Genomic DNA, 15,400 nt, shown 5'->3' on the forward strand with positions numbered 1-15,400 from the left:
GTCTATAAAATTTTGAGTAGAGCTGAGGTCTGTTAAACACTCCTCCTTCCATGTTAGTGTGTCTGCTGTTTTCATTCTTGTTTGGCTCATGTTTCAAGAGCCTTGTCAGGTAGACATGATAGATGTTTCTTCTCTAATATGTCTATGAGACACAATCTCAGAGCAGGCTTACCCTTCCTAAGGTGCACACACTCTTTCTATGTCCTCTTCTACCACAATCCCTAAGCCTATGATGTAGAAGATGGGTTGTAGATGTATCAGTTGAGGCTTGGGCTTAACAACTCTGCATTTTGATCTGCTGTGGTTTTCTGTAATTGTCTCCAACTTTTGCCAAGACAAGTTTTCTTGATGAATGGAGATAACAACACATATTTTTAAGTATGAAGACAAGGAGTTGGAGTGTAGTTAGAAATCATGCTAGTTAGTGGCAGTTGAATGTTTTCCTCCACCATCTATGATGTGAGAAACCCTGGGCATCTGACTAGGTTTCCTGCACCAGGCAGGATTTCCTTCTATTGAGAAGGCTTTAAAGGAAATGGTCAATTCATACCATCTCCTAGCATAAATATTCCTATCTTGGATTCCAATATCTTTTACAGAGAGCTGTGAATGCATCTTTCAACATTAAGATGGGAAAAATTTGAGACAGCTTGGCTTCCAAGGACTCAAGTGTTTTCCCTAATCATTAACCTGAACTACAGTCTATGCATCTGTGGAGGTGAAACTCACAGGCCCTCGCTGTGCGAAGCTCCCTTGTATTAATTTCAATCATCATTAGTCTATTTAAACTAACTTTATTATTATCAGTTAGACAGTGCTGCTTAAGAAGAAATCATCTTCACAATAATGCACAGGTAAAACTGTCCAGTAGAATGGGATGTTTCCACATGAGAACACTGTATATATTTCAGGCAGTGGGCATCTCCCCAGACCCATTCACACTATGCCAAGTATCAAAGAAAGATGGCAGCAGCAAAAATGAAACAGAACAGCAAAAGAAAAAGACATTCTGGAGTATGATGTCCCAGTTTTGCCAATCAGAGATTCACCCATCAGGGATTTACTTCCTGGTGAGGTGACACCTGAATGGCACTTGCCCCCTGCTGCTGCTCTGATGGGGACACCTGCAGACACAGAGAAGTAAAATGCTGGGCTCTGCCTTGAATTTCAGCTTCTCAGTCACTCCACATTTCTGGGGACAAATAGGCAAATGTGCAGCAAAGGAAATCTAAATTAGATGATAAAAAAAGAAATACGCAGACTGCCTGGAAAAGGTTCATGCATGTGATTAGCTGAGTGCTGGGATTCAGGCATGTCACATGACCTCCATACAGAAAGGGAGTTTCCAACCTCAGGAAGCAGCTGCACACAAAGCTATAGCTCTGCAGGGAATTTTATGTTCATCAAGGATGAGGTCCACACAGCAGTGCCAACTCCTACAGAAATGAGCATGGGAAAGCAATGTCACTAAGGTTTGTAATCCCAGAAACGCAGAATTGAGTTGAAATTGATATTAAAATGAGTCTTTTGTTTGTAAAAGGGATCATAGGAGATGATTGAAAATGATGTAACTTAATACTCTTTATCCATCAATGCAAAGGGATATCAGGAGATTATTGGAAATTCATCTAATTTAATAACGTTTTCCCCAAGATTAACATTGTGATATGATTCCTCCAGCACATTCACAAATAACACAGGACCTGCCATCTCCAGGCTCCACGACAGAGCTTGCTATAAAGCAGGAAGACATGCAAATGGGCCCTCTCTGTGCTCATGAAAAGCAGCCCAGTCCTGACCTCACAGCTCAGACAGAGGAGCTCAGCTGTGGATCCCAAGACTTCTCTCAGGGATCAGCATGGAGTTGGGGCTGAGCTGCATTTTCCTTGTTGCTCATTTAAAAGGTAATTTATGGAGAGCAGTAGATGCTGACTGTGTGAGTGGACATTAATCTGAGGGACAATGGACATGTGTTATGATTTCTTGACCAGGATTTTTTGTGTGTTTGCAGGTGTCCACTGTGAAGTGAAGCTGGTGGAGTCTGGGGGTGGCCTTGTGAAGCAAGGGGGGTCCCTGAAACTCTCCTGTGTAGCCTCTGGATTCACCTTCAATGATTACTGGATGAGCTGGTTCCCCCAGTCTCCCGGCAAGGGGCTGGCGTGGGTTGGAGAAATTAATGAAGGTGGCAGTACCACAAGGTATGCACCCTCCGTGAAGGGCCGGTTCACCATCTCCAGAGACAATGCCAAGAACACTCTGTATCTGCAAATGAACAGTGTGAAGTCTGAGGACACTGCCACTTATTACTGTGCTAGAGACACACAGTGAGTGATCGCAGTGTGAACCCAGACATAAACCTCACTGTGAGGCCGCTCACCGCCACCAGGGGGCGCAAAGCACACACAGAACACACATCCATCCCAGGAGATTATGCAGACAGGGTTAGATGAATCTTGCATCAGATGTCTGTGCTGCACTTTTTCTTGCTGTTTTCTGGAAATTCTCTCTCCACGTGTGATGTGAAGGGATACAGTGTCCTCAAAACATTACATGTTCTCTTTGTACTATTTTAAAAATATGAAGCACAGTCCCCATAACAAGATGCAAACCGACAGCTATGAGGACATAAAGGACATTAACACAGTCACTGAAATCACATGATGAGGAATTCCTGGACTTTCCTGAGTCCTTTCTTACTCTAGGCAGAGTCTTGTTCGGATTTCTTGATTATAATACTCATAAATTTGTGTTTAAGTGAAAACCAAGGGGAAGGTGGGGCCGAGATCATTACCATCAACCCTAGCAGGTCGGGAATCTTCCCTGAACCTTCCCTCCTCTCCTCTAACTGAGGACTGTGCGCTGTAATCCAGATGTGACCCAGCTGTGCTTTTAGCTAACTCAGTTTATTACTGCATGACTTTCATCTCTGACATCGTGGAAATTTGTTTAAACTGATCCCTTCAGTTGTTGAAAGATGTGAATGAGTATGGTATCTATGGTTTCAACACTGGGGGACAAAGAGATTGGTCATTAAAGCTTAGGGACAGGTCATTTGTGCTGAATTGATGAACTTCGTGTTCAGATAGAAACACTATATTAAAGAAGGGTTATAAAGTGAGAGGGGAAAGACAGCCAATAACAACTCTTGCCTCTGTATGTGTGTATACACACAAGCACACTAATATGTGTACACAACTGTACAAAACAACAAGACATTAAAATAGCACACAAAGGGAGGTAGAGGAGAGAGAGAGAGAGAGAGAGAGAGAGAGAGAGAGAGAGAGAGAGAGAGAGAATGAAAGGAAATAGTAAGTGGACTTGATGAAACAGTCTGAAGATCCAAAAGAAAAGAGTCAGTATTTGTTTCATCAATTTGCCTCATTTTGGTGTTCCATAAAATAAAAATTTTTGGAATTTCTACAAGAGTTTTTGCACAGGTAGTCCTTGCCCTATAGTCTATGATACTCTACTCTAGAAACCATCAATGGTTGAATGTCTGTACATGTGTGGCATTTCAATGAAATACCATGTTGTCTCTCAACATGTAGCATGCAGTTTCTATGTCACAGTGTGGATACATCTGGAGGAGATTGAAAGTGAAAAGAAACACAGACAATTATCTCATACATCACATTTCCATCTCACTGAGAGTTAAGGACAGATAAATCCTAGAGAAGCACTGTTGAATGAGGACGGGGACCGGGGAACATGGGTGTGCACAGGGGATGCATGGATTTCTTTGTGTCTGAAGTTACGTTAGGAAGTAGAGAGCCGGGGACTCCCCAGCATTGTGAATGCTGTAATTGTCAGGTATCTGATCACAGAAATTGTTGCGGAAGTGAATTTCACACAAACCTAGAACTTGATGAAGATAGAGAATTAAATAACAAACAGTTTTGAATTTAAATTAATAAACCTATGAATGGTACAGTGAATATATCTGTACACTCCTAAAGAGAAAACACACATTTGAATTCTGAATTAGGCTGTGAGTTCATGCCAGAGAGAGATAGAATCACAGAGGACACAAGAGACAAAAATGTCCATTCTCTTGTCCTGTGTGAGATGTGGAGAGAAACATCTAATTCCAAGTCTCTAAGCTATGTCACTGACTGTGACCGATCTGTGCCCCCTCAGACCAGAAATCATTTAGCATCATGATTAACATTATGAGAAATATTGAAACATCTAACACAGGAGAGATCAATATCTGGAAAATGCAACAGCTAAATGCTCAGTAGAGGAACTGTTTCACATGGCACAGGAAATCACCATTGCTTATGTAATTATCATGCTAATAGCAGAAGCAAACAACAATAATTTAAAGCATAGTCTGAAATTATCAGAAAATTATGTAGTTCTGAAGTCTTTTCTTCCCCGTTTCCACGTCATGGATTGGCTCTGAGACAGGACTTTGTTCTGGATAAAGGGAGCCATCATGATGCTCTGACCATCAGCCTGGAGCCAGCATGCTGCAGGGAGTCAGTGTTCCATCAGGGGGAATGAAACCAATGGTATTCTTGAAAAGGTGCACAGAAGGCCAGAGAGCACTTCCTGTGAGCCCTGGCTTCCTCTCACGGCCCAGTGTGCAGAAGAAACTGCAAGAACTTGGAGCTAGCAGTTATTGGCTTTAAACATCAATATTCACAAGAAAAAAGCAGACTGCATTGCTCTTTAACATCACTGAACCTGTGAAGAAATCCCTGGGCCCTGTGAGCTGTGACTTTCATCATTCTCTGTCCTTCTTCCCTTTCTCCAGGATGCTCAGCATCTGAGAGAATTGAGATAACTGACCATGTCTCTGCTACAGGTTATGTTTTCTGTTGATGCTGTTTTTAAAGTTTTCAGAAATAAATGGCAGTAGAAACATGAAGCTGCCAATGTTGAATGAATAGAATATCAAATATGTGAGGCAGGAGATTGACAGATTAGTAAGTCAATGAAATACAACTCTCTTCCATGCAATTATAGACTGCATAACTGCCAGCCTGTAAATGACACATACTGTTCATTGCTGAATTCACACAGTTCTCATTAGATGTGTTGCCTACTGAGGACCTGGGTCTTCTCATGTTGGCTCCTGTCTATGGTGAGCAGAATCAAACTTCCCTGAGACATTCTGTGTACCTCATCACAGACTGGCTCCTCCTGAGACCCATAATTTAAGTCCTCCATCAGAGTCAGCTCCTGGTGAGGGAATGCAAATCTCTCCTGGCTCCACCCAAGCATAGGTTGAAAAGGCAAAGCTGGGCCTGGGCACTCACTGGTGTGCAGCCATGGCCCTGTTTGCCTCTTCATTCCTGCTGCTGATTGTGCCTGCATGTGAGTGCCATGGATTCCTATTGCATGGACTCCCATAATTCACTCTGTGCCAACCTTACCTTCTACTTTTTCCTCCACAGATGTCCTATCCCAGGTTACCCTGAAGGAGTCTGGCCCTGGGCTGTTTCAGCCTTCCCAGATTCTCAGTCTGACCTGCTCTTTCTCTGGGTTTTCACTGAGCACATATGGTATGGGTGTGGGCTGGATCCGCCAGCCCTCAGGGAAGGGTCTGGAGTGGCTGGCTCACATTTGGTGGGATGATGACAAGAGGTACAACCCATCCCTGAAGAGCCGGCTCACAATCTCCAAGGACACCTCCAACAACCGGGTAACCCTCAAGATCACCAGTGTGGACACTGCAGATACTGCCACATACTACTGTGCTCGGAGAACACAATGACACAGCCTTGGCTCACAGCTGTACAATATTTCAGGCTGGTTCTCAGCTCTTTGTCTTCCTCCTGCAATTGATGGGGTTGGGAGTTGGCAGACTTTCCTGCTAGCCTCTGGGGTTTCCTCTTTACTCTGAGTTTCAGATCCCTGGCTTCCTGTTATACAAATGAGGCCAGCTTTAAAAAATATTCAGAAATGAGAATCTGTCTGTTGTGTTTTTAAAGAATAAGGTTTTCTGGTCCCTGATCCAAGCAGATCAGGGTTGTTGTTCCACTCAGTCTTAGGCCTGAAATCCACAGGGCAGCAGATGCTGAATTATTGTAACATTCATGTTCAGTAAACTCCTGGATGTGGGGAAGACCGATAATTCTAGATAAACTTTTACAAAATGAGTCATTGGCCAAAGTGACTCCATGAACCACAAAATATATCAAGCTAAGACCTCAGGTAACTGGTTGCTCTTCACAAACTGCAGCCCTACTGACTACAGTTCATAGCAGTAGAAGGTACTTTGCATGCGGTAGAGGAGAATCAGCCTAACAGATACCTGTGACCTACAATGGTGACCTGCTTCTGAGATTGAAACTAACGCCCAGTCTGTGAATGTAGCCCATGCCTGAAAATACTAGAATATTCTAGAATCTTTGACAAGGTAGGCCATGGGATTATGACAAAATCACATGTTCTGCTGAAGCAGTGATTTTCAACCTGTGTGTCAACCAAGTTGGGGATTGAACAACTCCTTCACAGGGTTGTAGGACTCTTTTACAGGAGTCACATATCAGATGTCTTGGATGTCAGATATTTACATCATGGCTCATAGTGGAAAATTATAATTATGAAATAGCAATAAAATAATTTGATTTCCGGGTGATCACCAACATGAGCACTGTATTAAAGGGCTGTAGCAATTGGAAGTTTGAGGACAACCATGCTAAAGAAATACAACAATAAAGTTATTCTGAATGGCATGACCATTTCTGCACATTAATCTGTGCCTCACACAACTAACATTAGTGAAGTTTCTTCTTGCAACACATGGCAGGTATCATAGAGACTCTCAAATTGACAATGTATAGAGCATGGAGGATATGTGTGCACTCAGTCATAAATATGTGACTTTAAGCAAACTTTTGACTAGAGACTCAGGGAGTGATTCAGGAGTAGAAATATATTTTAAGACCCACATGTGATGAATGAGTCCAAGGATAGAGTCTGTTTCAGACACAACAGGACTCACTAGGCTAGAAGTAATTTTAGGTCGTGTAGAGGTTCAAGCCACATGGGATTCTAATGCTAATAGGGGGAAATTGACATGGACACTCAATTCTAAACAAGAAACTATCTGCAATTGGTACTTACATGCAAAGGAAAAATAATGTACTTCAGTGGATTGTCACTGGCTGTATTAAATACATTTCCCAGTAGGTCTTATGCCAAAGAAAATACAAAACAAGCACAATTGTGTTTTTGTGTAGTCACACATAACTTTAGCAGAAATGACTCTGGTGATGACTCAAGATCAAATGCTGAGTGAGATCTGCAGTATTGGTGAGGATTTTCCCTCATGAGATTCAGACAAAGACTCAGTGGTATCTGGTTAGGACAGTGCCTGGATTAGGGAAGTCACAGTGGAGGAGAGGCCACACCAGAATGGACCCTTGTGAGCAGGGGGGTAAAGAGAAGGGGAGAGGAGCGAGTAGACCGTGGTGAAGCAACAAAGAGGCGCAAATGATACATGACAAGGGCCAGGTAACTAAAACAGTTGGATTTTATAGAGACCAGCATCTGGGGGAGGGAAGACCGTTCACTGGAAGCCAGTCAGGAGGATCCTGTAACAGGTAGGGACAGAGGGAATCAGGGGAATCTGGTGGCCTTTTTCTGAAGTAATATTTCAAATAGAAACCTCAGCCATTTGCCCCAGGTTTGAAACCTAATGTCCCAGATTTTATATCAACAAACAAATGATTAGGAGCAATGTGTAATCTTCTCTGTGATTACTTCCTGCTGACACTGAGGTATCTTTGTTGGGTGTTGTAATGGTCAGTTGTAATAGAATCCACAAAAGCCCAGATAAAGGTCATTGGGTATTTATTTGGGAATCATTCATGAATAAAATAAAATAATAAGGTTGAAAACCATTGAGGTCTTCTTCTCAGAGGCATGGAAGCTGAGAAGTGATCTTCAAACCCCACCCAAGACTAGAGCTCCCCTCCCTGTCTGCATGCAGCACCTGAGACTCCAACAGGAAGGGGCTGGAACCTCAAAGACTGTTGGGTGGATGAGTTCCAACCACTGGGTGGCACAAAAGGAGTTGAATGCTGGCCCTGTCCAGGCTTACCAGGCTCTGAGGAAACTTCTAGGGCTAGAGACATGTGGATATTAGTTGGAGCAATTTATAAGGGAGGACCACCTGGCATGAGCCAATTTAAACTTCTCCCATAATACAGATTTTTGAGAGAAAACCTGCAGCTAGTTCCTGGAGCAGTCTGCAGTTGACTTTAAATCCAACACAAAAAATAGACTAGGGAAACAGTGGAAAATAAGACGTTTAGGGGATTTGTATCTGTCTGTGCATTTGAAAGTTTTTGCCTCATGGTCTGGTAATTGAGGGAGGCTTACACAAATCAGGGAGACAGAGAGAGAGAGAGAGAGAGAGAGAGAGAGAGAGAGAGAGAGAGAGAGAGAGAGAGAGAGAGAGAGAGAGATTAAAGATGATTGGGTAAAGGTGACAAATATCTGACAAGAGTCTGATGGGGGATATGATAAAATACATTGTCTGAAAAACAGTAAACCTTATAAATTTCTTTTTGTTCTATAGAAATGAAAAATTCCATACTGAAATATTAAGGAACAAAAATGAACCTGAGTCAAAAAACAGCCACCACTAACACACTCTGTCACTCCTGTCCTCACTCAGAAGGACCACACACTCCTCTGCTCAGCCTTTTCTCTCTTAGTTATGTCCATCCCCAGTGAAAAACATATCTCTCAGACTAAAATGTTCCTCTAAGATTGCCAGGGAACCTGTGACACAATTCCCATAGCAAATAAACAGGGAAAAAAGCGATTTAAAACTGCAAGTTTATGAAGCTGAAAATTTCTATTTTATTTTGGAGTGAGAGATAAATGTTCAGAAAAGAAAATTTGTTTTTGTCATCTCTTCATACAATGCACAGTCCTGGATCATCAAGGGTCTGTGTTCCAACAAGGTTCTTTCTATAGAACAGCTGAGCACTAGGACCCTGAAATCATGCTGGGGAAACATCAACTGAAATTCCCCCTAATGCTTTGCCCTCATCACAGCTGATATCAAAGTGTGATCATTTCATTTTACACTTCTACCTGTAGTTTTGGAACCAATATAATATTTTACACACCTACAATTTCTAAGAATTGTGATGATGCCAATTCAAACATCCATGCTTAGTTTTATGTGAATTTATGTTTGTTCTAGACTGCTGCAAGTAATATTACTAGATCATGACTATGAGAAACTGTGTGTGAATATCATCCAGCAGTTCTTGTGATAAGAAACCCACTGAGATGACACCATCTAACTGTGAAAAGGGCATAGAAATGAACAAAGACCATGCAGCAGAATCTAATGTCAACATTCCAGGCTTGGATGGATCCTATAGATCTGCCATACTCCAGATAAGAAGCAACTCCCATAACAGATCAACCAGATGATTTTGGAGCACAGAGTAGTGGGGGGTGACCACACCTCAGCCATTCAGAGCACCACAGAACAGGTTCAAAGTCAGAACAGCAAGCAGCAGCGGAGGGAGAGAGACACCACATCTGTCTGGAGTGTCTTCCTTTGCTTACCCACATAAAACCATGCTAAATGAATGAAACCTTGTAAGAGAAATGATTTGGTCACCAAAGGAGACAAAGCAGAAGTGACTTCAGATCAACAGCTCACTGCATATGGTTGCTTTAAATGAAGTTACTTTCCTGCAAGTGCCCCAGAAACAATCATGTCATAGTCCATAAGAACTCTTCTTAGCCATAATGATGTTTATATATTTGTTGAATTAAATAATCCAAAAAACAATTACTTCCCACTCTCCTTTCTAATACAGGGTAACTATTTTAGGGGGCCACTTGAGACTGAACCCACAACCACCAAGAAAGTCCTACATCCTCAGGGGATTGGAGAGATAGGAAGACATAAACCATAGCACTACAGACAAGATAACAAACTCCTCTCTGTCCTGTTGTAACCAGAGACAGGGATCCTATATTTAGTTTTAAGGAAATTAATGGCACAATTGCCAAGGATGTTAACTAACAAACCACAAACACAAATATGTGGCATATATATAAAAGTGGTTTGTGATATGCTTAGTATTTTACATGGATGAGCCTCTATACTAATAATGTTTATTTAATATATATTATTCATATGTATGTACTTATATATGTATATGTATTCTATAATGAGGATAAAACTTGTGTCTTGTGCAGGCTAAACTTTCTCACCATGCTGTCCAAGCCCAGTGTCATTACATTAATTTAATGTATACTTCACTATGGATTCATTTTACATTGGACACCCTTGAATTTTCAAATTGTAAGTTTTAATTTTTAAACTTCTATGAACTTAATGTATAATATCTGATAAGATAAGCAGTGAAGAGTTCTCGTATAAAAAGAAAAAATAAGTTAAGGATGTTGAATCTTTTATAAAAAAATAATGAATAATATTTTACTGAAAACATCATCCTCATTGGTTCATTTTCTTTCAGAAATTTGCACCATTACCTGCTGCCTGTAAGGCTCACACACACCAATGAATAAGATATAGCAAGAAGATATGCAAATACAGCCCCCTCTGCTCATAAAAACCATCCCTGGCCTCACCCCGCAGGTCAGGCAAAGGACTCTAGCCCTGTCTTTCCATTCAGAGATCAGCACTGAAAACACGACAATCAACATGGGGTTGGGGCTGCACTGGGTTTTCTTTGTTGCTCTTTTAAAAGGTAGATAACACAGGATACTGAGTGTGTGAGGAGACATGAGTGAGAGAGACAGTAGACTTTGTGACAGTTTCTTCATCAGGTTCCTCTCTGTTTGCAGGTGTCCACTGTGAGGTGCAGCTGGTTGAGTCTGGTGGAGGATTGGTGAAGCCTGCAGGGTCACTGAAACTCTCCTGTGCGGCCTCTGGATTCACCTTCAGTAATACTGCCTTGAACTGGATCCGCCAGTCTCCAGGGAAGGGGCTGGAGTGCGTTGCTAGCATAGGCACTAAACCTAATAATTATGCAACCTATACGTGGATTCGGTGAAAGGCAGATTCACCATCTCCAGAGATGATTCTCGAAGCATGGTCTACCTGCAAATGAACAACCTGAGAATCGAGAACACAGCCACTTATTACTACTCACAAAACCTGGATGTTCTCATTACATATGTGTGTGTCCATGAGTTTCCAGACAAACAAGCCTATTTCAACTTCATTTTAGAATACGTGGTTTCCCATGCTGTTTAATTAACATCCTATGGACCATTTGCTACATCTTATTTGTGACAATTAATATTTGCTTATTTTGTAATAAGCATATAATTATGACTACTTGCAGCAACTAAGATACTCATCTGCCACTTGCTGTAATGTAAAATACACATAAAATAAAACTCTCAATGTTTTTCTTTCAAGTCTCTAATTTTCAGACTTGGTGATGATAGGTTCCAGAAATCTCAGAGAAATTTAAATAATCTAAACAATTTTGTATTTGTTTCCCATCATGAGGGGTGGAATGGAGTACTTCAATGAATGAATTTTATTACCCCACAAAGATGAGAAACAGGACCTGTACTTTTTTTCCCAGCTCCCCATGTGTTAGTGCTCTAATGTGGTGCAGATAATTCACATTTTTACACAATGGATGTTGGAAATTTCATCCTTGTAATGATAGAACTTTTGTTTTTGTAGCTGGGAATAAACTACTATGTGAATTTGTACAGTAAAATGCAGATCAACAATATCTGGGCAAATAAAACCCCTATTCAAAACTCAGTTTGCTGTACCTATTGTCACGCTAAGTACATTGTTTGAAGTTGTTCCCATAGGTTTTTGGGAGTCATGTTACCTTTCCTCATGAATCTAATTTTAGACATTTATTTATAAGTAAGTCTAATTGAAATGTTTGTGGTAGTAATAATCAAATTTCTTATTGTTTTAATATTACAGAAGGAGATGATTGTCACCCTGTGGAGTCCTCAGGGTGTGGCGTTTGCTACTTTGAGCTCCTGCTCAGATGACACTGGGACCAGATTTGTGGGATTCCAAGCTGACAATGTAAGAGATGAGTTCATGTCATCAGGAGTCCAGCATACTCTCTCCCCTGTTTCATGAAAATGGATAGTCTTTGACACAGGGTATAGATTGACACTGATTGACATCTATTGGACATGCTTGTATGGCCCACAATACCCCTCCCACACATAGTATTTCTATTCTAAGAGGCAACAAGGACCACTTAAGACATCTCTTGATCTTTGCTTTACTGTAATTCTGACATGTCTGAATCCAATCATTTCTCTCTACAAATGCTTTTTGTTTTTGTTTTGTTTTTTACCTAGGAGAATGCACATAAACCTTGACTTTACAAACACTGAATATAAGGAACACAAATAATTCTGTCTTGATATCATGGCAACAATCTGACTATATTAAGACAACAATAACAAAAACAACTTCAAAGTGGGATTCTCTGGCTTTTAAAAAAATTTTTTAACTCCTATAAAGTCAACAAGCTGTCAAACCAAACCCTGTTGCTAGCAAATTCACTTTCTTTTTCCATGTGGCCTGGCTCCTCGAACAAACATGAGCACTCTCAGTTTGAGAGTTGATTTGGTTGTCTGTTTTCCTGCCTGTGTATTTATTTTCCTCCTAGAATTTCTTCTTAAAGTTCATCATTATTAGTCTTTATCCTCTGGGCCTATTCCATCAGATCACATGATACTCAGGAGGTGTCTCCTGCACCAGGTAAAGGTGGACAGAATCTCCTTGTCCTCCAAGGCATAGTGCCCTCCGTCTCCAGTCTTTGCAAAGTAAAATGTCAACACCATCATTAACAGTATTGCTCTAATATAAACCACAGAGTTAGGACAGAAAGGAAAGAGGGATTCCTTTATCTGTGAATTCTAGGGAACAGTCAACAGAAATATTAAAAGTAACGTGAATGTTGTGTTTTTGTTAGATGTGAACTAGCTGGACTCATGCAAGGTTCCTAGGGCTGACTTCTATGGGGACAGAATGGATTTCTCAAGGAGCTGCACAGGTTTCATCCTCTACAGAACTCCACATGGTGGCTTCCCTGATGCCTCACAGTCACAGAAGATTCCTAGGACAACCTTCCTGACCTTCGCGCCATGTGGAGACATTATAAATCTGTCCATGAACATTTCAGAGCAATCCAACATGGGAATGAGTTTAACCTATTGGAGACTATGTTCTGTCAAATGAACACAGCGAGACAGAGTGTGATGTTTAGTGTTATGATTTTCAAATGACATCACGTTTGTATGATCACTAACATTGTTAGATATCCATGCATGAGTCATCCAAAAGGAAAACCTAAATAAATTATTCATGCAGAGCCTGAGGAACTGGTGCAGAGAGGCCAGCAAAGGTGTTTCCTGATTCTACACAGAGTTTATTCCTCAGTTAACCACATAAAAGGCCCAGGAGACCAGCTCCTATGGCAGTTAGAACCCTTCCTTAGAAGGGTACAAGATCAGTTAGTTCCTAGTATCTGTGGCACTCTGCTGGGAATGCTACAATAACAGAAATGACCCAGTTCAAAGACTCTCACCATCATCATGAAGACATTGTATCTCATAGTGGAATAAATTTCTCTGCTGGAAAACTGGACCTGCATGGTCAACAGCATATAGGGTTCTAGAGCAGGAAGGAGAAGTTTACATGTAACCAGAACCTGTCTCCAATTATAATATATTGAAATGAAAAATGAGATTCCTCTAAGGGAGTCTAACTGAGGAAAGGAAACACACTCAGCACAGGCTGGGGTCCATCTCCTGATGTCATCGGGAACTCATTCAAATGCATTTGGGGTTTCCCTGTCTCATAATATCACATAGTTTTACTGACATTTATTTATTTATTTATTTATTATTTTATCCCGCATTTTCTTTGACTATATACTACAGCTTCTAATTTTGTGTTTTTATGGGATTCAGGTCGTCTCTGCATCCACACCTGTTTCTTGTGACTTTTCTTGGGCTCTTTTCCTTCAGATTATATTTGTTTGTTTTTTCTGGTTCCAACGTGTTAGTTTTTCTTTGACTTCATTGCACTTTATTGTATTTTATTCACTAAAAGCTTGTTAGTAAAAAAAAGAAAACAGTAAGTTTGTGTATAAGGATGGGGAAGCCTTGTGAGTTGAGTCAGGAGGAGGGAGTGTGGGATGCAGCTGCTTCCATCAGCTGGTGTTTCCTCTACATTCCACAGCCTGATGGAGCAAACAGTGGGTGTGGACCCTGTGCTACAACAAGATGACAGTGAGCTGACTTTCTGGGATATACGGAATCACATCACATGGGTGGAAAAGGGAAGAAAAACATGAGCAGTGTGGACTTCCTAATCAGAAATGAAAAACTCAGTAACCTCAGTGTGAAAAAATGGTTAGCAGTGACATGACACCTTAAAAATACAGGAGCATTAACTACATTCCTAGCAGAATTTTTTATAAAATCCAGAACTTGGAAACAAACTGGATGCCTCTCAACCAAAAACTGGACAAACTAAATGTGGTAAATTTACATAATGGAATTCTACTCAGCTGTCAGAAACAATGAAGTCAAATGAACAGAACTAGAAAAACACATCCTGAGTGTGTATGTACTTAGAAAAATGCTGTATGTACTTAGTCATAAGTGGATACCAGACATAAAGCAAAAGATACACAGCCTACAATCCACAACCCCAGAGAAGTTAGAACCGTCTGCAGAAACAGATGAAAGCAGATGCAGAAACCCCCACCAAACACTGGGCTGAGCTCCTGGAGTACAGTCAAAGTGAGGGTGGACCCAAATTACAAACAGAGGAGTCAAGACCATGGTGGGGAAATCTACAGAATCAACAGACCCAAGCTAGTGAGAGATTACTGACTTTGGTCTGACAAATGGAAAACCTGTGTGAGATCCATCTAGACTCCCTTAATATAGGTGATAATGGTCCATCTGGGACAATATATGAGGCCACAGGCGTGGGTTCAAGATCTAACTCTAATGCAATGACGTCATGGAACCCATTAGATATGGAGAGATACCTTGCGTGGTCTAGACACAGACATATGGGGTGGTGGGGAGGTGCTGAGGTCCTGCCTCAACAAGATGATGGGACAAAATTATTAGAATTCCAATGGGAGTCTTTACCCGCTCTAGGGGAAGATGGGAGATGGGGGGCAGTGGAGGACCATGATGTTAAGAGAGAGGGGGACCTGGGGTTGGAATGTAAAAAATAAATTAATTAATTAAAAATAAATATATAAAATATTAAGAAATAAATGCATTAAGAAACTCAAAAAATCAGGAGAAGAAGAATTTGGTGAGAGGTTGGCCTAGGGAGTGGAGGTGGCGTCCTGCCAAGATGTGTTTCCTGTGATCCCTGCAGTCACCATGCTCTCTCTTTCAGACTCACACTGTAGGAAGT

At 41.1% G+C, this 15,400-nt stretch overlaps 1 pseudogene and 2 gene segments (V, D, J or C); all 3 read left to right on the forward strand.

Moving 5' to 3' along the window:
* Window positions 1-1,858: 1,858 nt before the first annotated feature.
* On the forward strand, window positions 1,859-2,328 carry LOC113838238. The segment is given in 2 exon segments: window positions 1,859-1,904; window positions 2,012-2,328. Coding segments are annotated over 2 exon segments (363 nt in total).
* A 2,948-nt stretch (window positions 2,329-5,276) lies between these two features.
* On the forward strand, window positions 5,277-5,722 carry LOC113838242. The segment is given in 2 exon segments: window positions 5,277-5,322; window positions 5,403-5,722. Coding segments are annotated over 2 exon segments (366 nt in total).
* A 4,935-nt stretch (window positions 5,723-10,657) lies between these two features.
* Window positions 10,658-11,212, forward strand: LOC113838243 (annotated as a pseudogene).
* Window positions 11,213-15,400: the final 4,188 nt, after the last annotated feature.

This window comes from Cricetulus griseus, chromosome 5, assembly GCF_003668045.3.
Source record: "Cricetulus griseus strain 17A/GY chromosome 5, alternate assembly CriGri-PICRH-1.0, whole genome shotgun sequence".
In the NCBI taxonomy this organism is placed as follows: domain Eukaryota; kingdom Metazoa; phylum Chordata; class Mammalia; order Rodentia; family Cricetidae; genus Cricetulus; species Cricetulus griseus.